General features: G+C 42.0%; 2 protein-coding genes and 1 non-coding gene across 6 annotated transcripts; 2 read left to right on the top strand and 1 right to left on the bottom strand.

The window, feature by feature from the left end:
* The first annotated feature begins 19 nt into the window (after nt 1-19).
* Nucleotides 20-6441, top strand: LOC120027526 (chromatin target of PRMT1 protein-like). Of its 3 annotated transcripts, none has more exons than XM_038972493.1 (6): nt 20-350; nt 1027-1110; nt 2291-2441; nt 2798-2981; nt 4751-4888; nt 5048-6441. In XM_038972493.1, the coding sequence occupies exons 2-6, from the start codon at nt 1046-1048 to the stop codon at nt 5263-5265; spliced, it is 756 nt and encodes a 251-aa protein (XP_038828421.1). In that variant the 5' UTR covers nt 20-350; nt 1027-1045; the 3' UTR covers nt 5266-6441. The 3 variants fall into 3 exon arrangements, with proteins under 3 accessions (XP_038828421.1, XP_038828423.1, XP_038828422.1); XM_038972495.1 differs by having other exon boundaries at nt 4751-4914; nt 5048-5164; XM_038972494.1 differs by having other exon boundaries at nt 21-350; nt 1027-1907.
* A 4894-nt stretch (nt 6442-11335) lies between these two features.
* Nucleotides 11336-11407, bottom strand: trnam-cau. The gene has a single exon. It is a non-coding gene; the product is annotated as a tRNA-Met (tRNA).
* An 89-nt stretch (nt 11408-11496) lies between these two features.
* On the top strand, nt 11497-18719 carry LOC120027282 (interleukin enhancer-binding factor 2 homolog). Of its 2 annotated transcripts, none has more exons than XM_038972202.1 (15): nt 11497-11626; nt 12105-12164; nt 12348-12390; nt 12651-12755; nt 12961-13038; nt 13150-13252; nt 13484-13549; nt 13802-13918; nt 14188-14266; nt 14573-14660; nt 15087-15148; nt 17067-17181; nt 17373-17463; nt 17573-17741; nt 18402-18719. In XM_038972202.1, exons 1-14 carry the CDS (start codon nt 11622-11624, stop codon nt 17722-17724), a joined length of 1164 nt encoding a protein of 387 aa, XP_038828130.1. In that variant the 5' UTR covers nt 11497-11621; the 3' UTR covers nt 17725-17741; nt 18402-18719. The 2 variants fall into 2 exon arrangements, with proteins under 2 accessions (XP_038828130.1, XP_038828129.1); XM_038972201.1 differs by having other exon boundaries at nt 17573-17753.
* The last annotated feature ends 8259 nt before the right edge of the window (nt 18720-26978 follow it).

Raw genomic sequence — 26978 nt, 5'->3', positions numbered from 1 at the left:
TAGCTATAAAACCTCTCCATTTTCCGTCAGTTAGCACCATTTTGTAAGGAAGGGAGATAGGGAGAACAGGCTGTTCTCAGTTTCAAAAAAATATATAATAATCAAATAACGGTACTGTTTTAATCATTGTAGCTAGCTAGGATAGTTCGTATTTTAATATTATCCGAAAGAGCAAGGCGAAAGAAAACATCAAGTGAGAAGTGGATCCAGATCTTTCGGCTGCAACTAGCTTAGCTGCTAGCTAACTCGTAACTGGTTCATCGCTCAAGTTAACGAAGATAACTAGCACAGCTAGTAGTTAGCTTGCTAGCCAAGTGAAACGAGTATTGACATAACAAGCACCGATCAAAGTAAGTTTCTACCAATTGTCTACTGAACTTGTTTCAGACAATGTTTACTTTTTAAAAATAGTTTATAGCTAGTTAGCTAGCTAACGTTATTTACGTTGACTAATATTCAGACTCGTTAGGGACGCCAGCCCAACTTTAGCTCGCACTGCAGGTTCATTTTTTGTTGTTGCTTACAGGCTGCTTATAGCTAGTTAACTACCGCGACTAGTTACTATCGTTTTTGTAGATGTCCAGTCTATCGTTTGTCATTCAAAAGCAGTGAAGTCAACGCATGTGGTACATTTTCTTTCTTATTAACTGGACGTGTAACGTTATGATGTACCTGCAATGTCCAAGAAATGTTTAATTCGAGCCCGTGGCGTGGACCTTTTGTGTATTTTCTTAATTAAAATGATGCATCCAATTATTGGTTAATGCTAACTAACCATTTGGATGCCAACGCTAGCGATCTACAAACTACGGTAACCATTTTGCCAGCTAAATATAATTAATTATTATACAACTGGTTAGTTATACACAGATGAAATGGCCAACACGGTTGTATTTCCATCTCCTTGCTTGTGAAGTTTTTCTAACCAGTCCCCTCTCCCTTTACACCCTCCCTCCCTTTACACCCTCCCCTGGCACATCCCAATTTTATCTATCCCTCCCTCTCTTGTCTGTTGCTTGTTCCAAGGAGTTCCAGTGAAGTCAAAATGAGTGCTCCCTCCTCCCAAAAAGTTGTGCTGAAAAGCACCACCAAGCAGTCCCTGAATGAGCGGTGAGACGCGCTACGCACCCTGACAGCACTAAGCGGGGCGAAACAGTGGTACAGACGGCCCTAGTGTGCTCTACTACGGAAGGCCACTGTTGGGGACCTGACCAGACATGGACGCTAGACTGCCCAGGGCCGACGTGTGCGCCGCTCACTCAAAATGCATGCCGTATTCAGCATTTGCTGACAAAAAGTTTAACAAACAGAGTTTGGAGTGCAAACATGGTGTTCCGGGCCAACCTTTTGTGTGAGCAGCGCACACTTAGACCCAAGGAGAGAGGGTAACGGTGATGCTTGGTAAGGCGACTGCCCTAGAATGGGCACAGGCCGCACTCCTGATATGCCCGGGCACTCCTCTCTGTGTGTCACACAACCCAAAATATACTGTACGTATGGTATGGGAGAGGAGAGACCAAACCAATGAAAAGGGGAGGGTGCGCCTAAGCACCCTCCCGCTCCTCTCCCACCCTCTCTACACACACAACTCTCTCTCAATTAAATGACTTTGTTTAGCCATTTGTCTCCTCTTCCTCTCTTCTTTGCTACCACTTTAATTTTCAGTTCTCTGTGCTCTGAAGTCTTTCTATAAGACTAGGTGCCCAGTCCTAGCCCGGACGTGACCAACCCCCCCCCCCCCTTTCTATTCTCTCTCCCCCTTCTATTCTCATGTGTGGTGTGAGCACAAGGCACGGTCCGGGCTGTAAGTGGCTGGGTTGCCAGATACCCCTCCAGTCCTGGGCCTCCAACCTCCGCCAGGCCTTTTTCGCAGGCGGATGACATCAAAACAAGGTGGCGGGAGGCCTGTAAGTGGCAATCACTCTCCTCTCTTGACATCCTCTTTCTGTTCTCTCCATTTTCTTTCCTGCCTTTCTCATTCTTGTCTTCCAATCTGTCCCAGTGTTTCTTCTACTGCCTTTTCATCCATCTTTCTACTTTGTTTTACTTTAACCTAAAATGTGCTGAATTGCTTCCAGAAGACATTTTGGGTTGTCAAATACTTAACAATGAGAGAGAGAAACAAAGAGAGTGAGGTGCCAACAAGTGGGGCATTCATAACACATACCACAGCTCCTGTGGCCGTGTCCATGGTATGAGAAATGACTTGATTTGGAACCCTCCCTCCCCCTCCGTATCCTCTCTTTCCCTCCTCTTCCCCCTTCTGTCCCGCTCCCCCTCCCCTCCAAAGTTTCACTACCATGCTGAAGAACAAGGCGCCGACAGCGGTGAGTGTGCGAGCCACCATGCAGCAGCAACACATGGCCAGCGCCCGGAACCGGCGCCTTGCCCAGCAGATGGAGAACAGACCCTCTGTGCAGGCCGCCCTGCACCACAAGCAGGTGAGATAAGGTGCTCCATCTCATTTAGTCTTTCTGCAATTCCTCACCTTACTCGAAGAAAGGTGAATTGAGAAAGGAACAAATGGGGAGACATCTGAAGCACTAAACGGGTGAGAAGGAGAGTGGAATGGGACACCGGAAACAGGCCATGTTCTATATAAGTGTAAGATGGGGAACGGGAAAAAGGCTTTACACTTGAAATCACAATATATTAGGAACTTGAAATGCTTGACGCAGACCTAGTAAGAGAGGGGACCGTAGAGCAAAGGTTAATATACAGATCACATAAATGCTGAGCGCTTCACCACCTCCCTATCCCTGCCACTTGGTATCAATCTTCCACCTAACCCTCCCAGAGCCTGAAGCAACGCCTGGGGAAGAGCAACATCCAGGCCAGGCTGGGCCGGCCCATCGGGGCCTTGATGCGGGGGGGTGCTGGAGGCCGGGGATTTTCCATTGGAGGGATGCGGGGGATAACCAGAGGAGGTCTGCGAGGCCGCGGCAGAGGAGGAGCCCTGAGGGGAGCTATGGCTCTGAGAGGTGAGCATTTGGTACCACACAGCAAAGCCTACTTGGATTGATATTTTGGTACTATGTGTCATGAGAATTTTCAATCCCAATGATAATAACTATCAATCAATAGCTTTGACCAATCCCCGAGGTTTGTACCATGGGTATAATAATAATTAGACAAAGACTCAGCTTTATGCAAAAGGTTAGTACAGTTTATTCAGAGAACGTTCTGAAGTCCATTATACAAAGACATCCATTTTATAGCTGCGCACATACTTCCACACAAACAGTAGGTATCCTACGCACATACATGCACACAAACAGTAGGTGAGTTTTTATCCTTCTCCGTAGTTCTCACCACTGTGTATCACTACCCAGCCGACAGTTCCATTCCCCCGAGATTAGGGAAACCTTGAGAAGTACTCCCTGTTCTCATACATTTCTCAGAGTTCCAGCCAGGTCGGTTCAAACACAGTTGTATTGTTCTTCTGTATTTTCTTAGGCACATACAAGTTCGAATCCTAAGCTACGCCTTGCTCAGACAGTCTGTTTTTCCACTATACAGATACATTGTTTAATCTAATTCTGACTAAAACTACACACATCAGATTATAATTTTATGATTCTAATCAATTTCATACAATTATATGGTTTCAGAGTGGAATTATTTAATCATTATCTTTCAACATATAAATTATTTTATCACTATGTTAGACCTGAAAATATTGGCTTTATAAGTTGTTGAAAGACTACGACAAGAATGTTTTCTCTGAAATGTTCTACCCTGGGGCTGGAATATACTTTCCACAGCTTTTATGTTGGCCTTGTACTTTTTTGCATAGGGGAAAGGCACATTTAGTTATTTTAAGGGGTGACTTCATCTGTAAACTAGCTTGAACAAATGCCCTCTGCTGAGTTGAATGGAATACCCCAGCTGTCTGTCCAGGTGGAGCTGTCAATCAAAGTATGGCTTCACCCCCTGGTTTACTATCCATCCCCTCAACCTGAGGGAATGTGGCTTTCAATCATGTAACTCCACTCTCCATAAACCCCCTGCTGTCCTGATTGGCCCGGCATCTTGGCAACTGTTGTGCTACTGAACATGTGGTGACGGATCTAACAGCTGCACTGTCCCTACTTATCCACACAGTCACCCCACACCCATTTCTACACACTCCTGGTGGAGGGGATTGATTTTAGAAACCATTTAGAATAAAACATTTTTAAAGTGATGGTAAAACTTCAAGTGAAATTAATTTAAATAATCCTGATGTCTACACGTTGGCTTTAATTTATCCGTTTTTATGTAATGGTGCAGATACAAAATGTGCACTGCCGTCGCATATCTGTTGCATAACTGGCATTCCGCAATTATTTATTTATTTTTTTACCAATCTTGGTCGTAGCATTTGAAGTTATATTAGTGCATTTACAGTCTCGCTAATTGTTATTCCGTCAGAATACCTCATGCCTAGCTAGAACGGAAGTAGGTGATTTGAGAGAATACCTGGGCAAACACATTAGCCTTGACAGACAGGGTCAACTTAAAACAAGATGGTGTACAGTTGCGTAAGCACATTTTTTTTTGCCCCCTGTAGAATTTGAATATTTTAGCTGTTTTTGTTAGGTGTGGCGGAGATGGGGGTGAATGATAAGCTTGTAGAAGGTTTTTGTATTCACTTGACAACTTTGTTCTTAAACTGAAATGTGATAGTTCAATTCCTAAATGCTAACTTATCAACCTTCAGCTAAGTCGCTAGTTAACTGTTCCTTTATTACATCCTGTGTCGTGATAGGGAATCGCCTTGCCCCAGGCATGGGTCCGATGCGTGGCAGAGGGGGTCCAGGCCGGGTGGCCCACCGTAGGGGGATGCGTCAGAGAGGAGGGTTTGCTGGTCGTGGAGGTGCCTTCGGAAGAGGAGTGGGAGCCAGGGGTATGGAGCTGGGATGAATTAAATCTGTAAATTGACATGTCACAATCTACCTCAAGTTTCTTGTTTACATGAACACTTGTGCAGCAGCCATTTTGTTAACGCATTGTGATTCTATCGTGGTTTGGTTGGTGTTGTTGACCACCATCTCTCTGCCTCCAGGACGAGGCGGTCTGCGTGGGCGTGGTGGCTTTGCCGGCAGGGGTGGTGGCCGCGGTCGTGTGGGGGTAAGAGGAGGCCGGGGCAGGGGAGGTGGCCCAGGGATGACCCGCGAGCAGCTGGACAACCAGCTTGACGCCTACATGTCCAAGACCAAGGGCAACCTGGACGCTGAGCTGGATGCGTACATGGCCCAGGCTGACCCAGAGGGCATGGAGTGAACCTGGACCTCCACCACGAGAGCAGGGACTCCTTCAACAGACCCCTTAGTGAGACAGTACTGATAACATGGTGACATGGAGAGAAGCTTGTATAGTGCTATTACTCAACACAAACGTAATGATAAACGCACATACGTAAACTGAGTGCACTGTCTCGCACTACATGGCTAAAATCTTAGATGTGATCACAACCTCGGGCTTAAATATGAAACCTGCTTACTCACTGACACACATGCATACAAACTCACTCTAAAATGTTGGGCCTATGAAGAGAACTGTTTGAAATGGACTGTTTCCCTGAATCTGGATTTGACCATTCTATCGGTATCAGTGCAACGTAGACACACCTGCAGTTTTAAACCCTTTTTCTGTATGTGCAAGTGTGCATGAAGAACGCAAATATCTTAAACTTGAATGGACGACACTGACCAAACTAGACACTTGAAGAACCAATATTATCAATGTTCCTGAAAGGCCTGCATTTTGGACCAGAATCTGTTTTGATGCTGAATTGGACTATTACTGAACTTTGCATCTATGTCCAAATTCTTTTTTTAGGGAATGAACCATGCCTCCCCCCCCCTTAGCGCCATAATCATGTCCAACTAGCATCCACTTATCATATTTCGTAAACCTATTTTTTTACTACCATGTTTTTGTTAGGATTTGTATTTAGCAATGGATGCACCTTTTATTGTTTTAGCAGTAATGTACATCGACTTGACTCTCAAGTAAAAAAAATCTAAAGAAAATGACATGGGGAATTCTAGAGAAATCATTGTGTTTTTCTCCAATTTAATGCCTCCAACTCAACTTAAGCTTTGCTTCTTGTGAATTGAAGTATGTTGATGTCTTCAGTTGAAATTCCCCTAACAGCATTTTATGGATGCTAGACATACCAAATAAGCAACTACACAAGGAGGTGCAAAATATTTCCATCAAGTTGCAAATGTGTGAGTGGTCTTCCCTCCTGGTGTCAATTGTATACATTTGAAATGGTCTTTAAGCTGTGGTTGTTGTACACAACACTACAATGAAGTGAGTGAAAGATATTTTCAGATTGATTGTGTCCATCTAGATGAAACGATCTAAACTCCAATTTCTATGTAATTCCCTCTCCTACCTGGTTAGTGTCATAGAAAAGAGAATAAACTTTATATTGTCATCTTCTCTTAACATAGTTGTTGTTTGAATATTGGTTCCATCATGTATTCTCTCAAGACTAACACACACACTAACACTACACTTGGCGTTTTGGCTAAATCACCATATACACTCACCACCCCCTTCACGAAAATTGATCGCTCCTACAGCGAGCGTGGTATCATCGTTGGTGCCAGCCGCACTAGAGCCAGTATCTCAAACCGACGCCCTCCTGGGCTTTGTACGCATGACAGTATAGGGTTTTACCAAGAATGGTGCAACAAACAAAAATCCAGTCAGCGGCAGTCCTGTCGGCGAAAACACCTTATTGATGAAGGAGAATGCAAGAATCATGCAAGCTGACATGTGGGCCACAAACACACACAATGATTTGTAGAGACCTGATCATATATCAATGTCTCTGATATGTTAAGACTTTACCATAAGTTTCTCCGTAGTAATTGTAATCACTCTATAGTACAACATTGCATTGTAGTTGCGATTTAGCATTTTTTTGTTCTTGAGGAACACTCCCTATTCACTTGTGTAATTAAAATGGCTAAACTCATAGCTTAATCACGAAGCAATTACTATATACTGAACAAAAATATAAATGCAACATGCAACAATTTCAAAGATTTTACTGAGTTACAGTTCGTATAAGGAATCAGACAATTGGAATAAATTCATTAGGCCCTAATCACATGACTGAGAATACAGATATGCATCTGTTGGTCACAGATACTTAAAAGTGAAGCGGTGTGAAAACCAGTCAGTATCTGTTATGACCATTTGCCTCATGCAGCGTGACACATCTCCTTCACATAGATATGGTTGTGGAATGGCTGTGTGAAGGTGCTGGATATTGGCAGGAACTGCAACACGCTTGTCGTACACTGTCAATCCAGAGCAGCCCGAACATGCTCAATGGGAGACATGTCTGGTGCGTATGTATTTTCAGCTTCCAGGAATTTTGTACAGATCCTTACATGGGGCCGTGGATTATCATGCTGAAACATGGGGTGATGGCGGCAGATGAATGGCACGACAATGGGCCTCAGGATCTCGTCACGGTATCTGTGTGCATTCAAATTGTTATAGATAAAATGTATTTGTATTTGTTGTCCGTAGCTTATGCCTGCCCAGACCATAACCACACCGCCTCCATGGGGCGCTCTGTTCACAATGTTGACATCAGCAAACCTCTCGCCCATACAAAGCCATACACGTGGTCTCTGGTTGAGAGGTTGGTTGGACTTACTGCCAAATTCTCCCAAAAAAAATTTGGAGGCGGCTTATGGTAAAGAAAAGAACATTAAATTCCCTGGCAACAGCTCTGGTCGACATTCCTGCAAGTCAGCATGCCAATTGCACGGTCCCTCAACACTTGAGACATCTGTGGCATTGTGTTATGTGACAAAACTGCACATTTTAGAGTGGCCTTTTATTGTTCCCATCATAAACTGCACCTGTGTAATGATCAGTCTGTTTAATCAGCTTCTTGATATGCCACACCTGTCTGGTGGATGGATTATCATGGCAAAGGAGAAATACTCACTAACAGGGATGTAAACACATTTTTATGCACAACATTTGAGAGAAACTTTTTGTGCATATGGAACTTTTCTGGGATCTTTTATTTCAGTTCATGAAACATGGGACCAACACTTTACATCTATTTTTGAGAGAAGTAAACTTTTTGTGCACATGGAACATTTCTGGGATCTTTGTTTTCAGCTCATCAAACATGGCACCAATACTTTTCATGCTGTATTATTTTTGTTGTTGTTGTAACAGGTAATACATACATAATTACAATAATTACAGGGTTACTACCCAAGCTACACTATAAATTATCTTTGTTAAAAGTCTAATGGCCTACTTACTGGTAGATCTGATGATTTTGAATATTCATATAACAAGAATATCCATGCATTTCAATATTTGTATAAGATATACACTCCCCTATGTATTTATTTGGACAGTGAAGCTAAAACCTTTAATTTGGCTCTACATCAGCATTTTGGATTTGAGATCAAATGTTTTATATGAGGTGACAGTATAGAATGTCAGATTTTTTATTTATTTTTCATTCATACAAGCATTTGGACATATTCACTTATAGGCTATTCATTACAGGTTTAGTATTTGGTCCCATATTCCTAGCACGCAACGACTACATCAGGCTTGTGACTACAGATTTGTTGGATGCATTTACAGATTGTTTTGGTTTTGTTTCACATTATGTTGTGCCCAATAGAAATTAATGGTAAATAATGTATTGTGCCATTTTGGGTCACTTTAATTGTAAATACAAATAGGTTGCTGAACACTTCTATATTAATGTGGATCCTACCATGATCACGGATAATCACAAATTAATTGTGAATATGATGAGTGAGAAATTTAAAGAGGCATAAATATCATACCCCACCCCAAATGGTACTCTCCCCTGTTAATGTTGAGAGGTTAGCATGTTTTTTCCCACGGGGGGACCAGGGTTCAATTCCCACGGGGGGACCAGGATGAATATGTATGAACTTTCCAATTTGTAAGTCGCTCTGGATAAGAGCGCCTGCTAAATGACTTAAATGTAAATGTTTTGGGGGCATGATCTTTGTGCATCTGTAACTTTCTCACTCATTATTATTCAAAATTAATTTATGATTATCCATAATCATTGTAGCATCCACATTAACGTAGAAGTGTTCAGAAACATTTTATATTCTTAATAAAATAGCTTCCAAAATGACACATCATTAACTATTCATTTCAATTGGGCACAACTTAATCCGAAACATAACCAAAACTAACTGCATGCAACCAGTTTGTAGTCGAAAGCTTGAGGTAGTCATTGTGTGCTAGGAATATAGGACAAAATACTAAACTTTTGACATAAATGTAATACAATATAAGTTGAATTTGTCCAAACACTTTTGATACCTTCAAATGGGGGGACAAGATACATACAGTGCTTCCATTTCTAAACAGTAAAACAGATATGTATGAAAATAGCCTCAAAAAAGGTGGCAGACAGCCTCATATAAAACATTTGATCTCAAATCCAGCTTTTCTGTCCAAATACGCAGGGGAGTCTGAGCTTGATATAAGGGGGCATTGAGGTAGGAAGAGTGGCTCCTACTTGCCCTCCAATAACACACTTCCAGCAGCATCTGGTCTCCCATCCAAGGGTCGATGGTCATCAAAACGAGAATAATTTCATACACTTGCAATTAAGTTGGGTTATTGGGTAGTTGTACTTAGTAGGCAAAGTGCTTCACATTTGACTAACCTAGTTGACAAATATCACTTTAATGAGAAAGAATGCAAACGCTAAATTATTGTCAAATCCATCTGTCATACTATTTGTTGAAGTGTTTTTTGTATCTACAGTACCAGTCAAAAGTTTGGACACACCTACTCATTCTAGAGTTTTTCTTTATTTGTACTATTTTCTACATTGTAAAATAATAGTGAAGACATCAAAACTATGAAATAACACATATGGAATCATGTACCAACACAAAAACTGTTAAACAAATAAAAATATTTGTTATATTTGAGATTATTCAAAGTAGCCAACCACTATTCAAGTGCTGTCGCAAAAACCATCAAGCGCATTATGAAATTGGCTCTCATGAGGACCACCACAGGAAAAGAAGACCCAGAGTTACCTCTGCTGCAGAGGATATGTTCATTAGAGTTACCAGCCTCAGAAATGCAGCCCAAATAAATAACAGACACATCTCAACATGAACTGTTCAGAGAAGACTGCGTGAATCAGGCCTTCATGGTTGAATTTCTGCAAAGAAACAACTACTAAAGAACACGGATGAGATGGAGAGACTTGCTTGGGCCAAGAAACACAAGAAAAGGAAATTAGACCGGTGGAAATCTGTCATTTGTTCTGATGAGTCCAAATTTGAGATTTTTGGTTCCAACCCCTGTGTCTTTGTGAGTTGCAGAGTAGGTGAATGGATGAACTCTGCATGTGTGGATCCCACCGTGAAGCATGGAGGAGGAGGTGTGATGGTGTGGGGGTGCTTTGCTGGTGACAATGTCTGTGATTTATTTATAATTCAAGGCACACTTAATCAGCATGGCTACCACAGCATTCTGCAGCGATATGCCATCCCATCTGGTGTGCGCTTAGTGGGACTATAATTTGTTTTTCAACAGGACAATGACCCAACACACTTCCAGGCTGTGTAAGGGCTATTTGACCAAGAAGGAGAGTGATGGAGTGCTGCATAAGATGACCTGGCATCCACAATCACCCGACCTCAACCTAATTGAGATGGTTTGGGATGAGTGCTCAGCATATGTTGGAAAAGCATTCCAAGTGAAGCTGGTTGAGAGAATGCCAAGAGTGTGCAAAGCTGTCATCAAGGCAATGGGTGGCTACTTCGAAGAATCTGAGAAAAAATAAGAAACCTGCACACTGCTCTTGATTGTATCACTGCTCTTTAATAAGCTTTACATGTCGGCCTCGGGGACTTCGTCAGAGATTTACGAAGCTCTGAAGAAGGCCGTGTGGCCTATTTGTAAAGCTTATTAAAGAGCAGATACCATCAAGAGCAGTGTGTGGGTCTCTTATTTTTTCTCATTTTATTCAACTGTTACCATTCACCTGCAAAAAAGATAGCTCAGATGTGCGAGTGCCTTTTGAATTTTACTTTGAAGGATCTAAAATATATTTTGATTTGTTTAACATTTTTATGGTTACTACGTGATTCCATGTGTTATTTCATAGTGTTGATGTCTTTACTATTATTATACAATGTAAAAAATAGTACAAATAAAGAAAAACCCTTGAATGAGTAGGCGATTCCAAACTTCTGACTGGTACTGTATGTATTTGAACATTAATCGAAAGAAAGTTAAAATGCAACAAGTAAATATATTTGTTACATTTCAGGAAAATATTTAGCAGAGGATGGTTTCGATCCATCGACCTCTGGGTTATGGGCCCAGCACGCTTCCGCTGCGCCACTCTGCTACTGTAGACATACCAAGAACCTAGCTATTTATTCACTTTTTCTGATGGCGGTCTGCACGCCGGCGTTGTGTTTTTGCAGTTAGCAACAGGTAGTTCCATTTTGGGCCCTGACTTCCGTCCATAGCTGTACTCCATCTAGTAGTCTAGCTGACCGGCGTTGGATGGTTGTGATTTCTCTGAATATCTACATTAAAACATCAAAACGTCGTACGCAATGAGGTAATTTCATGCATTTGATAAGACCGTAATGTTGGACTATATCTATACAGTATCCAATTATAAAAGAGTTATAGACATATGGAATTTAAAGGGGTGTTTTAGAGGTGGTTGCATTATTAGCTAGTTTACGTGTAGCGTGCTAACGTTAGCCCAGCAAGACAACTTTGTTAGCCAGGTGGCCTGTATCATAGCTTATCTGATTACTAACTAGCTAGCTATTGTAGCTAGCTATCTACAGAGATATCCATCAACTATGATTTGCGAGCTAGCGCCCTTTATTAGCTACCTAGCTAAACGTGCTTTGTTTTGTCTAAGTAAAATCAATGGACGAATGAATGAACAAACAGTCAGTAGCTAGCCATGCTATGGTAGCAGCTAGCTAGTTATCTGGCTAGCTGCTGCTGCTTCTAAAACAATTTAGTTAATGTGGTAATTGCTATCAATCAACTAACTGTATTAATAATGGAATCAATTTCAGAGGCGATAGGGGCAGGGGCCGTGGTGGCCGGTTCGGCTCACGTGGAGGACTGGTGCAAGGGTGAGTAGCCAGTTAGCCAGTTGCTAACATAATAATGCCCACAACTGTAAATTTAACCTGTCCAATGTATGATTTAAGCCTATCAGATTTAAGATTCATGAGGTCACTTTGCCAACTGAAATTCATAGAAGAATGTCTGGCACAATATAAGATGCATTGGTGTTTCCTTGTCCCTTGTTTCAGGTATAGGCCATTTGTCCCCCACATTCCCTTTGACTTCTATGTGGTGAGTATTTGCCACTATGCCAAGCATCCTTCCCATACTCATGCACCAGTGGTTATGTTGAAGTGGTGCAGCATGTAGCTCACATGAATTGAAATAAACAAAGAGTCAGACAATAAAGACAGATTATAATCAATGGAGATCAGCTCACACAATGGTCTAGTAATGCTCTAGTCGAAACGACAGGGATCTTGTCAAAGTAATACGGCAGCGCAGATAGGGATGTCGAGTGGACAGTGCTAAGTTGTCTCTGGTTCCCCCAGTGTGAGATGGCCTTCCCCAGAGTAAAGCCAGCAGCGGATGAGACTGCCTTTAGCGAGTGTCTACTGAAGAGGAACCAGGACCTCAGTCCTACACCCGCAGAGCAGGTAGAGAACACATACATTCTCTCTCTCTTAAACATTCAACACACTTCCCTCGGTCAAACCACGCTCGCTGGATCAGTTCAGTCAAACTGTTGTATGCACACAGCGACATATTCCTTTCGGCTATGTGTTAAAAAACACTCCTACACTATGCCACCATAGAAGTCTTTCAGTTGACTCCATGCAAACTCTCTGCTCTGACTTTCAGTCCTCTATCTTGTCCCTGGTCACCAAGATCAACAACGTCATCGACAACCTCATCGTCGCCCCCGGCAATTTTGAAGTGGTGAGTTCCAGAGCTAGAGATTAGCGTGCCAAAATGGTTATGTATCTGTATTGGATAACGTATTTAGCCATGTACAATAACAATGGGAATTGCTTTCTCCTCTCATTCCAGCAAATTGAAGAGGTACGTCAGGTAGGCTCATACAAGAAAGGCACCATGACAACGGGACACAACGTCGCTGACTTGGTGGTCATCCTCAAGATCTTGCCCACATGTGAGTCGTGTGTGACCCAACAAAGCAAAGCCCAGTTGTACATTCATTAACTGGTCTTCAAATGTTAGCATAGTGTCTCAAATGTTGATTGCTGCACAGCATTTTGCGTCTTTGCTGGGTTATAATACGAATTAGTCCTCATTCTGGACTGTATTTCCCAGAGCAGCCATTTTTGAAATTGCGTCTATTGGTTGTGCTGAACCCTCATAATGGAAGTTCTCTCTCTTGCAGTGGAGGCCGTCGCAGCTCTCGGCAACAAAGTGGTGGAGACCCTTCGCACACAAGACCCTGCTGAAGGTGACCTATATTACACAGTCACATTTGCTTTCATGTAGCCACAGTGAAACGTCAGTCACAGAAGTTAGATTTTGCTTTCAATAGCATACATTTTACTCATATTTAGCTTTATTAATTTGTCATGCCATGGTGTTCAGTGATGAATTCATATAAAAGTACAAGGATAATGTAGGCACACTGGGTAATGGGATATTCATGATCTTCAGTGGTTATGATCTAATGTTGCCAAGTGACTCCCGCTCTGTGTCCTAGTTCTCTCCATGCTGACCAATGAGACAGGCTTTGAGATCAGCTCTGCCGATGCCACAGTGAAAATCCTCATCACCACCGTTCCCCCCAACCTGCGCAAGCTGGACCCCGAACTGCACTGTACGTGCAGACAGAAACCCACACACAAACACGCACTACAATGTGATAGAATGTAAACATGAGCTGCAACATAAGTACACTCATAGAGCTACAAAAATAAGTCAAAACACTCACATAGATTCACTGGGATTGGCAAACAGCTCCCTATACCATGCATGCCATTCATAAGCATTCATTGTAGACTGGAGGAAGTGTGTGTGTTTTTTAATGTAGATGGTCCCAGGACTGAGTTTGGGAAACCCTGCTGTAAGTGGTCTCTTTCTCCCCAGTGGACATCAAGGTGCTGCAGAGTGCTCTGGCCGCCATCCGCCATGCCCGCTGGTTTGAGGAGAATGCCTCCCAATCTACGTAAGTCACCGTTTACCCTTAACCTTTTAGTCTTACCACTCACCCAGTTTACCCTCCCAAACCGATATCTCCTCAGAATGTGTTCCAAGTTTTAGTAGTAGGTCCTTATACCTCGGGCTTCTTTTTTTTCTTGAACCTTTTCACGTCAAGGAGGAATAGAGGGAGGCTTTTAATCCTAAATGTTTCAGTCATCATGGCCTTTGTCTTGAAAAATACTGTCTCCCTTCAAGGATCAAGTTGGCGCAGACTAACTTGATCCTTTAACTTAACAGTCTTACTCATGTCGTGTTTGGTGCTGTTATTTAGGGTGAAAGTGCTGATTCGCCTGCTGAAGGATCTGAGGGTGCGTTTCCCTGGGTTCGAGCCTCTCACCCCCTGGATCCTGGATCTACTGGTGAGTCCATTGCACTGACCATAGTTGCACTGGATGTACTGGTTTGGTCACTACATCCACCATTATCACGACTCGGCACTTAACATGTGATACTAGTAAGCCCACTGCATTCACCGTAGTTATGCTAATGTTCAGTTATACTGGATATACTGGTGAGGACACTACGCCTACCATTAACACAACTACTGGTGAACCAATAGCATGTGATACTGGTGAACGTTGGCACTTGGAAAGGCATGATAATGGATGATTTAGCTATTAATTTGTTTTGGATTACCACACACAGAGCAAGTCACCTGGCTAATATGTTTGGTCTGATTTTCTGTCTTTGCTATCGTATTGACCCTAACTGAAAGCTTGTATCGCATCACTTCATATCTAAAGGATGAATAAGAAATGAAAAGCGTTTCATGTGTGTCTTCTCAGGGTCATTCTGCGGTCATGAACAACCCTTCCAGACAGCCCTTGTCACTCAATGTGGCTTACAGGTGAGCCTCCCCATTCCCTCAGTCAGTGCTCGATGTATCTGAGGTTGTTTTCTTACGACTTACTATTAGATATAGTACATTTTTCTGTTATACATGTATTTCATACCACATTCCACTATCATTTTGTATTAGACACCAATATTTCCCTAAGTGTATGCACCAAGTTGTTTTTCAACTGTAGGTGTCTTTGTTGGCAGTGTCTCAATGTATGATACGTTGCTGGCGGTGCCTATTTTTGCAATTGGAAAGCATTCAGACCCTTTCCCCTTTTCCACATTTTGTTACGTTACAGACTTATTCTAAAATGGGTTAAATAAATAAATGTCTCCAATCTACACACATACCATATAATGACGAAGCAAAAACAGGTTGTTGAATTCTTTTTGCTAATTTGTAAAAAATAAATAAACAGAAAACCCTTATTTACATTAGTATGCAGACCCTTTGCTATGACACTTGAAATTGAGCTCAGGTGCATCCGGTTTCCATTGATCATCCTTGAGATGTTTCTACAACTTGATTGGAGTCCACCTGTGGTAAATGCAATTGATTGGACATGATTTGGAAAGGCACACACCTGTCTATATAAGGTCCCACAGTTGACAGTGCATGTCAGAGCTAAAACCAAACCATGAGGTCAAAGGAATTGTGTTGAGGCATAGATCTGGGGAAGGGTACCAAAAAATGTCTGCAGCAATGAAGTCCCCAAGAACACAGTAGCCTCCATCATTCTTAAATGGAAGAAGTTGGGAACCATCAAGACTCTTCCTAGAGCTGGCCAAACTGAGCAATCGGGGGAGAAGGGCCTTGGCCAGGGAGGTGACTAAGAACCCAATGGTCACTCTGACAGAGCTCCAGAGTTCCTCTGTGGAGATGGGTAAACCTTCCAGAAGGACAACCATCTCTGCAGCACTCCACCAATCAGGCTTTTATGGTTAAGTGGCCAGACGGAAGCCACTCCTCAGTAAAAGACACATGACAGCCCGCTTGGAGTTTGCCAAATGGCGCCTAAAGGACTCAGACCATGAGAAACAAGATTCTTTGGTCTGATGAAACCAAGATTGAACTCTTTGGCCTGAATGCTAAGTGTCATGTCTGGAGGAAACCTGGCAGCATCCCTACGGTGAAGCACGGTGGTGGCAGCATCATGCTGTATTGATGTTTTTCAGCAGCAGGGACTGGGAGACAAGTCAGGATTGAGGGTAAGATGAACGGAGCAAAGTACAGAGGGATCCTTCATGAAACCCTGCTCCAGAGCGCTCAGGACCTCAGACTGGGGCTAAGGTTTACCTTCCAACGGGACAACGACCCTAAGCACACAGCCAAAACAATGCAGGAGTGGCCCAGCCAAAGCCTGCACTTGAACCCGATCGACCATCTCTGGAGAGACCTGAAAATAGCTGTGCAGGAACGTAGAGCTTGAGAATATCTGCAGAGAATAATGGGAGAAATACAGGTGTGCCAAGCTTGTAGCGTCATACCCAAGAAGACTCAAAGCTGTAATCGTTGCCAAAGTTGCTTCAACAAAGTACTGAGTAAAGGGTCTGAATACTTATGTTTTTATTTTTATACATTTACAAAAAAATATAACCTTTGTCATTATGGTGTGTAGATTGATGAGGGGGAAAACTATTTAATCATTTTTAGAATAAACCTGTAACAAAATGTGAAAAGGTCAAGGGGTCTGAATACTTTCCGAATGCACTGTGTATATTTTCCCTTAACCGTACCACGCCCTCCCCTTGCAGTAAACTAATGGACAACAACACTTAGGCTTCTACTTCCAGTTCATACATACTATATAGTTATCTTTTGTTTGTTTTTAGTCCCATCCTTCCGAAAGTGAGATGATGTTATCTGAATAAAGGGGAAAAGGCCGTTCTTGATTCTTAATTTTTGTTTATGTTGCTCTTTTCAGGCGCTGCCTACAGATGTTAGCCGCTGGACTTTTCCTGCCAGGCTCAGTAGGCATCACTGACCCCTGTGAGAGTGGAAACTTCCGGGTGCACACCGTCATGACCCTCGAGCAGCAGGTAATAATTTCGCTTTAGCTGCCTTCATGGTGCAGGGGTGGGGAACCTTGGTCCTGGTGACAGGGTTTGCGCCAGCACTAAAACACTAAATTCATTTCCATGATCATATGTGTTTGGTTAGGATTATTGTCAGATGATTCACATTTAGGTATGTGAATTGAAAGTGTGTGTGTGTCTGTTTTGTTTTGCAGGACATGGTATGTTTCACTGCTCAGACGTTGGTGAGGGTGCTCTCTCATGGAGGGTACAGGAAAATCCTGGGCCTGGAGGGTGATGCCAGCTGTGAGTCTCTCATTCTCTCGCGTGTGCTCACTCACACACACACACACACACACACACACACACCATTTTCTCAAAGTAAACATTAAACAAATCTACCTCACTCTCCCAGACCTGGCTTCGGAAATGTCCACCTGGGACGGCGTGATTGTCACACCCTCCGAGAAGGCCTACGAGAAGCCGCCAGAGAGGAAGGAAGAGGAGGATGAGGCGCTGGAGGAAGGAGGAGATGTAGAGGATGAAAGCATGGAGACACAGGAATGAGAAGGACCCGGAAGGTGGTGAGCTGCCAGGTACCAGTAGCCAGTCAAAAAAACAGGCTCATTACCAGGCTAGCTAGCTGCCTAGCTTGTTACAGCTCCTACAGTAGCTTTGTTAGCGCATTAGCTAACTTAAGCCATAGTTAGCTAGAAACGTAATGTTCTATAAATTAGCCTACTTTGCATAGATGCTAGTAGAAAATCTCATTGAGTTAACAAAATCAACATAACTTTTTTTGTTTATGGAAAGAAGTCATTGTAATACCAAGGCATAACAAAGTTAACTATTTAGCCAACTAGCAGTGCTGCCACACATCAACTCACAAGCAAGAGAGACTAGCCAGCGATAGTACTGCATGGTGCCATAGTGCATAGCGCCATCTACTATATCAGTGTTATTGGCAAGAATTCAGCAAAATCAACTCCGCTTTACACAGAGTATGAGAACCACCCAAAGTTCAACTTCAATTCTAACCCTGTGTGGGCAGAGTGATGGTTGGGCCAGATATCCTCTCTAGTAAGACAAAAGGGTCAAGGGTTAATGGGAGACGGTCAGTGCCATTAGCGTTGCGAGTGACAGAAGGCCAAATGGTGTTAGTGGTGGGATCCAATTCACCCTTTTACCCATACAGTGTGCTCTTAGGCTTAACGTTTTATTTTTCTTCTCTTGTCGCCATCCAGAGGATCCTGTGCCACGTCTTTTAAACAATCGTTTACCCCTGACCCTTTTGGAAACCCTTCACTCACCCATTTGTTCTTCATTGAAGTTCATGTCCACTAATCATGAATTGACTGCATTGACCAGGACCAAAGTGCGCCAACTGGACGGACAGACTTGCATATAGACTGTTACTGGTCCCTCAACGCCCTCAACAAAATTTTTATTCATGGTCTTCTCAAAAGGGGCGGGTGTCACTATCAATTTGTATTCCGTGTGTTTGTGTGGTTTTTACTTTGTAACAGCAACGATGACTAAATTAAACAACTTGTTTATTTTAATATGCCTCTATGTAAATGTATACATTTAGAAATGCATATCCTTATTTTCAAATGTGTGGGTGGCTGGATGGATGGGTGGAATACATATGCCCAATGCTTGTGTGAAAACGCATACTTCATTTTTAGATCTGGCCATAGAATGTGTAATTACCTCCACAGATCCAGTCTGTACCCCAAATTTGACAAACTTTTTAATGTTTTATTTGATACTTTATTGAAGCACAGTTCAAATTAAATGCTGTTTTGCAGTTCAGATTTAAGATACTTCTGGAAAATACCTGGATCTTTCAAATGGTCTCATAGAGATTCTATGAAATTACTAGAGGGGATATGTCACTAAACCCTCAAAGTTCCATAATAGGGTGAAAATGGCATCCATCTTGGTCAGGAAGAAATCCAAAACCAGTCTAATTGGAATGAATGGCAGTAGGGGCAATGGTGTGGTGTTACCTGCTTCTACTTATGCAGGAAAATAAAAGTAGGGCATGTGATGTATCAGAAATTGTAATGGTATTATAGTCAACATAAAATGTCATATAGTAATAAAAACAGTTTATACAGGTTTTATACACATTTTCTATATAAATAGTCCCTATCGTCAACTGATTTCAGCCAATGTATGGCTGTGGATTGACTGCATTGTTTGAATGAAATGTTGGCATATTGCAGTTAATTTGACAAATGTATGGAATACTTCCTCTAAATCTAAATGCAGATAAATTCATTGTTTTACACTATTCACAGCACTGGAAAGCCATGGTTGACCAACTCCCTGACCTGTATTCTAATTCTAGTTTCTCATGTTGAAGTTACCACAATTGAATTAGGACTTAAAGTAATATAGTAGGGTCTAATGATCTAACTGAAGAAGACTGCATAACATTAGAACAACTGAGGACCAGCCACAAGTAGCACCGCATGCCTGTAGATGGCATCAGAGTAAAGGATATTGCATATGGCAGCCAAGCTCAACCAACTTTTGCTGAAATCCCCCTTATGGTCTATCGATCAACTCTCCAATTCAAGCTAATCACACTGTACCATGATCTTATCATTTACCATATTTTCTAATTCTACTCAAGACTTTATTCGGAATCAGGATATTCATGATATTAGATTGCATTCTTATGTATAATGCTTTATTACTGGTTTCTATGTGCTTTGCATTGGGAGTGTTACCTCATCCAGCTCCAATATGTAGCTTCCACCTGGATGACACACGGAAGCCATTTTGTGCCCGAAAACTATGCTCACATCTGCGATTATAGCGGAGAAGTGAGGGTTTGTTCCCTGACCAATCTGTTTCACTTCTGAGGGGTTACGCAGACAGACTAATTGAATAACAGAGTATCTGGAAAGCCATCATGCACTTTATGTGCCTGCTCTGTTTTCTGTTGCTTTTACCAGACCGTTCAAGTCCATCCAATGGTGTGTTTACTGAGTGAATTTAGCCAATTAGCTGCAGTGAATTAGTGTCTGTGTTCCAGATGGCCAAGTGATCTTGTTTTTGATCCAGTAGACCTTATTAACCCAACAGTGACCTCGTCAAGACATTCTGACCTCTTGGCTTTACAGCTAAAGTGTTGGGTTGACAGTAGAATGGGTTCAGGCCCTGGTTGGGACTAAACCCTGACTTGTCTATGTGAAATGTACAAAGGAAAAATACATTTCCAATGCTGATTATAAGAGAAACATTCATATTTTAGAATACAACAGTGACAGTGTGTGGTGGTAAAGCACTACAGTTTAGTCATCATATCTGATAAACTGGATAGGCCTTATTAAGTATCCAAGCCCAGGTCCTTCGTCCTTCAGCCTTCAACCACCAGCTCCTTCAAATGTACAGTTTGTCACAGTTAGCTATATTGTAGTTTGTTGGATTACAAAGATCAGCTCCTTTTCAAACAAACATGACATCCTTCCAATTTTCCAACAACTAAGTCACACCTGTAAATGCCACATCTTGTGTTCACTTTCCATTCCCCTCCTTTCTGAAGCAATTGCCTGGAACGGCCTATTTTCCCCCTGCAGGAGGTAAACTGGGATGTGAGAAGCAGTTTACTCAGTCGAATAAAGCTGGCGCTCGGAATCTCGGATCCCATTGAGTCACACAGCTGTTCTTCTCTACGTGCAGGCCTTCTATCTGATGCTGTCTGGTCCAAACGAGTATGACATTGTTGCCGCCCGTTGCATTGAAGGCAAGGGAATATAAATAATTATTCAATCAGCGTTGAGCTAAACTGTGAATGGTTCTGGCACAACAACAAAAAAGTGCGGGAAGCCAGCTTGGATTTGGCGTAACTCCTATCAAATCCCATTGAGAGCATACCTCATGGACAGTAACATTTTAAGTGTTGCATCGTGTTGTGTTGTCCTCCAGAGGCTAGTTAGCCAGCTAGCTAAAATTGTCCCTTTCCTAAATTAGCTATGGATGGAGAAAGGGATTTGGACTTGTGGTTTAACTTAATTCTCCATTCTGGCCAATGATTATAATGGTGATTCTGATCCAACCATCAATTCATACATGTGCCCCAGACCTGAGAGGATGGAAGTTCAATTCATGTAAAGAGACACAATTGTGAGCTGAGAGTAGCCTAGATGCAACACCCTCACTCAGACGCGTATTAAAATAGTGCAGAAAATAGGAAGAATTGTTTGCAAACTACTCTTGTAGAGCATTTAGAGGCAGCATGAACAGTTGTCATTGGCTGAAATCCTGGACATTTAGTCCATGTAGCCTTACATACATTTTCCAATAATTATTTCCCATAGAGTGAGCGGTATCTCACCTGTTCCTTCAGAGAACCTTGGTTACATACGCAGTGCAACCTTTTAATATCTCAGGTCCAGATCAGACACTAATTCAGAGGATGAAAAGTCTGAAAATCTACAGCAGTGAAATTTGACACCTCCATTCTATAATCACTGTCCTGGTGACCAGGGCCGGTCCTTTCCATTCTGCCGCCCTAGGCGTGACCAAAAGATGCCTCCCCGCAAAACTATTGTAGTCCCAGTATTTGGTATTTTATTAGAATCCCCATTAGCTCTTGCAAAAGCAGCACCTACTCTTCCTGGGGTCCACACAAAACACAAAACATGAAACATAATACAGAACATCAATAGACAAGGACAGAACTACATACATTATTTAAAAAGGCACACAGCCTACATATCAATGCATACACACAAACTATCTAGGTCAAATAGAGAGGCGAGGTGTTGCTTTATCTGTTTTTTGGAACCAGGTTTGCTGTTTATTTGAGCAGTATGAGATTGAAGGAAGTTCCATGCAATAAGGGCTCTATATAATACTGTGTGCTTTCTTGAATTTGTTCTGGATTTGGGGACTGTGAAAAGACCCCTGGTGGCATAAGTGTGTGTGTCAGCTGTGTGTAAGTTGACTATGCAAACTATTTGGGATTTTCAACACATTGTTTCTTATAAAAATAAGTTATGCAGTCAGTCTCTCAACTCTTAGCCAAGAGACTGGCATGCATAGTATTTATATCAGCCCTCTGATTACAATTAAGAGGAAAATGTAGACAAAACTAGAGTCTGCAGAACTTGCTTTTTGGAGTGTGGTGTCAAAAAAGCAGAACATCTCTTTATTACGGCTAGACCTCCCCATCTTTACAACCATTGAATCTGTGTTTTGACCATGACCGTTTACAATCTAAGGTAATGCCAAGTAATTTAGTATCCTCAACGTGTTCAACAGCCACACCATTCATTACCAGATTCAGCTGAAGTCTAGAACTTAAGGAATGATTTGTACCAAATACAATGATCTTTGTTTTAAAGATGTTCAGGACCAGTTTATTACTGGCCACCCATTCCAAAACAGACTGCAACTCTAAGGGTTTCAGTGACTTCATTAGCTGTGGTTGCTGATGCGTATATGGTTGAATCTTCAGCATACATGGACACAAATGCTTTGTTTAATGCCAGTGGCAGGTCATTGGTAAAAATTGAAAAGAGTAGAGGACCTAGAGAGTTGCCCTGCGGTACACCCCACTTTACATGTTTGATGTTACGTACGCCTCTTGGCAGAGGGAACACCCTGCTACAACTCAACTCCCCGTGGAGTGAAAAAGTATGTGATCGTAGGTGCGGGGAAGGACGACAGAGGCAGAGAAAATGAACATTTTACACAGAATTGATTTCCTTAACACGGTAATGTGTGGAAAAGGGGCTGGACAGAACCAAAGAAAGTAAAAGTTAGAGTCCCCTCTCCTACCTTACCTGCCTACCCACTACTTACCTAATCTTAGCACCACCTGGCACGCTAACCAAAATACAGGGGGTGGTCCACCCAGGTCTTACCTAGTGTGCATAAACAGATTAAATACTACGGATAATGTATGCCCGCAGCCCTCTTGCCTAAACATTCCCAAGGTGCGCTCCCCTTCCCCCCTGGGATCAAATGAAACAGAATAATTCACCAATACCTAGTGAACAATTTCAATAAACCAAAAACACTAAGTCCTATGGCATACACATACCTCTGCAGGAGCGGCTACAAAATACTTTCAACAACTTATACTGACCAACAAACAACACAGGACATACAAAGAAGGAACACTGGCTTTTCAAGCTGCAGAAGGAGTCGGTAATTGATGAGACAGCTGTTTCCCCTGACGAGAGGGTGAGGTCAAAGCTCCAATCAGTGATGGGGCCGACCAATCAGCTGCTTGAGGAATCCAGGATTCCATTTCCTGAAATACACACATACACACACACACACACACACATACAAAGCCAGAACAACACAGAAACTGGGGAACGTAACATTTGACATTAGAGAAGCTTCCATTAAAGAAAACCCTCTGAGTTCTATTAGATAGATTGCCATATCGTGGATTCAGAGCTGAGGTTTAGTTTTTTTTTAAACGGGTTATGGTCAACAATATCAAAGGCTGCCCTGAAATCTAACAGTACAGCTCCCACAATCTTCTTATCAATGTCTTTCAACCAATCATCAGTCATTTGTGTCAGTGCAGTACATGTTGAGTGCCCTTCTCTATAAGCATGATGAAAGTCTGTTGTTAATTATTTTACTGAGAAATAGCATTGTATTTGGTCAAACAATTTTTTCCAACAGTTTTCTAAGAGCTGGCAGCAAGCTTATAGGTCTGCTGTTAGAACCAGTAAAGGACGCTTTACCAATCTTGGGTAGCGGAATTACTTTGGCTTCCCTCCAGGCCTGAGGACAAAGGCTTTCCTCTAGGCTCAGCTACCATCCTCAGTAGCTTTCCGTCTAAATTGTCAATGCCAGTTTGTCATTATTGATCGATTCCAATAATTTTTCCACCTCTCCCATACGAACTTTACAAAATTCAAACTTGCACGGCTTTTCTTTCATTATTAGTTTTTTTTATGCATGAATACAATTGCTCACTGTTCGTTGTTGGCATTTCCTGCCTAGGTTTGCCCACGTTGCCAATGAAATAATCATTAAAATAATTGGCAACATTAACTTTTTGTGTTTTGTGATGAATAAGCCATCTGATTTGATGAAAGATGGTGTTGAATTTGTCTTTCTGCCCATAATTTCATTTAAAGTACTCCAAAAAATGTTTTCCCTCATTCTTTATATCATTGATCTTGGGCTCATAATAAAGTTTCTTCTTTTTGTTGAGTTTAGTCACATAATTTCTCAATTTGCAGTAAGTAAGCCAGTTAGATGTGCAGCCAGACTTATTAGCCACTGCTTTTGCCCCATCTCTTTCAATCATACAGTTTTTCAATTCCTCATCAATCCATGGAGCCTTAACAGTTCTAACAGTCAGTTTCTTAACAGGTGCATGTTTATCAATAATTGGAAGAAGCAATTTCATAAATTCATCAAGTGCAGCGTCTGGATGCTCCTCATCAATCACATCAGACTAACAAATATTTTTAACATCAGTAAGCAAATTATGTTGTAAAGATGTCTAAAATATGTATTTTCCAGACGTTGACGTTAGGTTCAGTTTAGGTTCTGAATGAAAGGCGAAAAGGTCATTTCTGTATGTTTAAAATAAATATGTTACAGGACATTGAAAAAGCATCTTGTATATGTATTTTTCAGAGATTTGAAAGTATGTATTTTCCAGATGTTGAAATCAGGCACATTTTTGGTTCTGAATGAAAGTTGAAAATAAGTAATTTATAGACATCTATGTTTAGGCCAAATCTAAGCTGGACAAAATCTGAACCAAACATGGTTCAGATTTGTTGTGGACCAAAAACCAATGTCCGTGGATGTGGAAATCAAAGCCTGTCCGGAACTGCACCAAAAAAAGACGCCAAAAAGGTGTCGGTGTGGGTCTGTGCTTACTGAGGTTTAGGCTACAGTTTTGGTTGAAATATAATGTTATGAATGCCCATCTATGTGGTAAGCCTATCATTTGTAAAACACCCCAAAAAAGAGGTCCAAAAGACATCATGCTTACTGGGGTTACCATGTTAGGGCAAATGGAATTTTATGAATGCCCATCCATGTGGTAGGCCAACCATTTGTAAAACAGGCCGTTGCGTTCACTTTATTAGTCCTGATTCATGTGACTAACTGAAACACCTGGACAACAGTTGTGATTGTCCATTTTACTTTGACCTGTCCTGTTTTTAGGATATGTTGTTTGTTAACATGACAACGCATTTTTTATTTGATTGAGCGCCATTTAGGTTAGGCTATTTGATCTGAGAAACTTGCATGATGTAAAAAGTGTCCATCTCATTACATTGTCATATATTTTATCTCTAGCCTGTAGGCTATAGAAAAGGCCACATACTCTTTCTACCATATCCTATATCTGCTACTTGATTTATGTTAATTATCTTTTGGACTGAATGTTTAGGGAGTCCCGCAGCGATGCCCGGAGAGGCATGCTGGGAATGGACAGGCAAAATATTTTGCGCCCCTGCCTTTGACAAAGTGGCCACTGTTTATCACAGGACGTCATCAGCGCTCACCTAAAAAGCCCATATGCCACTGGTTGAGAGAAATTGTAATTGTTTTTGGGCAGAATTATGTGAGGTTTTATGTGTTGTTGTTGGAGGTGTGTCTTGGTCAGTTTAGCTCAGAAGATGCCGCCCTCGTCAATCTGCCGTAATAGGTGTCCGCCTAATCCTGCCTAATGAGCGGGCCGGCCGTGCTGGTGACTCATCTTGTATCTCACTCTAGCGAGAACAGTTTCTCAATGGCGCTGTGTCAATAATAGTCCTAATTAAATGAAACTCTGAAAGGACATGCAGCTGCTGGCAGAATCACATAATGTCAAATCTACATCATTAGCTTGCAGTTATATCATATCAAATTACCATAAATTGGTGACTAGTAAGAGTGCCATTTAAACAGGGGCTAGTTGATCTTTACAATCTGCTTGGTTAATTACAGTACTTTTACCAAATCCTTCTATATACTTGTGCCAAGGTAGTAATGGTTAAATGTGCACCAACATTGTTTTGAACTACCATCACATGACAGAAAATAATGACTCTGTTGACGTATGCCCTCCATTTGATTTTGGCCACACAGTTGATGCTTATCTACGCATATCACATCCATAATTGCCATGCTCCATACCATGTTGATGCTAACTTGTATTTTGTCCAGAACAAAATACCGTGTAGACTGGCCATTAGCTTAGCTCTAAAAGAGAAACAATATAATTTTCATCCATATGAGCAGAAATTACCTTCAGAGTCAGGAACTAGAGGTAGAAGTTGCCGCAAACCCTAATTAGGTCTGGGCTCTGTGCAGGCCAGTCAAGTTCTTCCACACCGATCTCGACAAACCATTTTGGTATGGACCTCGCTTTTTGCATGGGGTGCACGGGGGCATTGCCATGCTGAAACAGGAAAGGGCCTTCCCCAAACAGTTGCCACAAAGTTGGAAGCACACAATTGTCAAGAATGTCATTGTATGCTGTAGCGTTGATTTCCCTTCACTGGAACAACCGAAACATGAAATACAGCCCCAGATCATTATTCCTCCTCCACCAAACTTTACAGTTGGCACTATGCATTGGGGCAGGTAGCGTTCGCATGGCATCCGCCAAAGCCAGATTTGTCTGTCGGAATGCCAGATGGGAAAGCGTGATTCATCACTCCAGAGAACACGTTTCCACCGCTCGGCGGCGAGCATTACACCACTCCAGCCAACGCTTCACAGAAATTTGACAAACTGACTTGTTGGAAAGGGGGCATCCTATGACGATGCTACGTTGAAAATCACTGAGCTCTTCAGTAAGGCCATTTTACTGCCAATGTTTTTAT

This window comes from Salvelinus namaycush, chromosome 32, assembly GCF_016432855.1.
Source record: "Salvelinus namaycush isolate Seneca chromosome 32, SaNama_1.0, whole genome shotgun sequence".
In the NCBI taxonomy this organism is placed as follows: Eukaryota; Metazoa; Chordata; class Actinopteri; order Salmoniformes; family Salmonidae; genus Salvelinus; species Salvelinus namaycush.
The sequence above is the reverse complement of the archived record's forward strand: the minus strand, read 5'-3'. Positions and strand labels throughout refer to the sequence as shown.

Excerpts from the sequence above, each read along its gene's own strand:
- LOC120027526 (XM_038972493.1), top strand. The coding sequence starts at position 1,046 with ATGAGTGCTCCCTCCTCCCAAAAAGTTGTGCTGAAAAGCACCACCAAG. Across the intron at positions 1,111-2,290 it reads AAGCAGTCCCTGAATGAGCG|TTTCACTACCATGCTGAAGA; the intron begins GTGAGACGCGCT and ends TCCCCTCCAAAG. Across the intron at positions 2,442-2,797 it reads CCGCCCTGCACCACAAGCAG|AGCCTGAAGCAACGCCTGGG; the intron begins GTGAGATAAGGT and ends TAACCCTCCCAG.
- LOC120027282 (XM_038972202.1), top strand. Across the intron at positions 13,039-13,149 it reads CCCCCGGCAATTTTGAAGTG|CAAATTGAAGAGGTACGTCA; the intron begins GTGAGTTCCAGA and ends CTCTCATTCCAG. Across the intron at positions 13,919-14,187 it reads GCTGGACCCCGAACTGCACT|TGGACATCAAGGTGCTGCAG; the intron begins GTACGTGCAGAC and ends CTTTCTCCCCAG.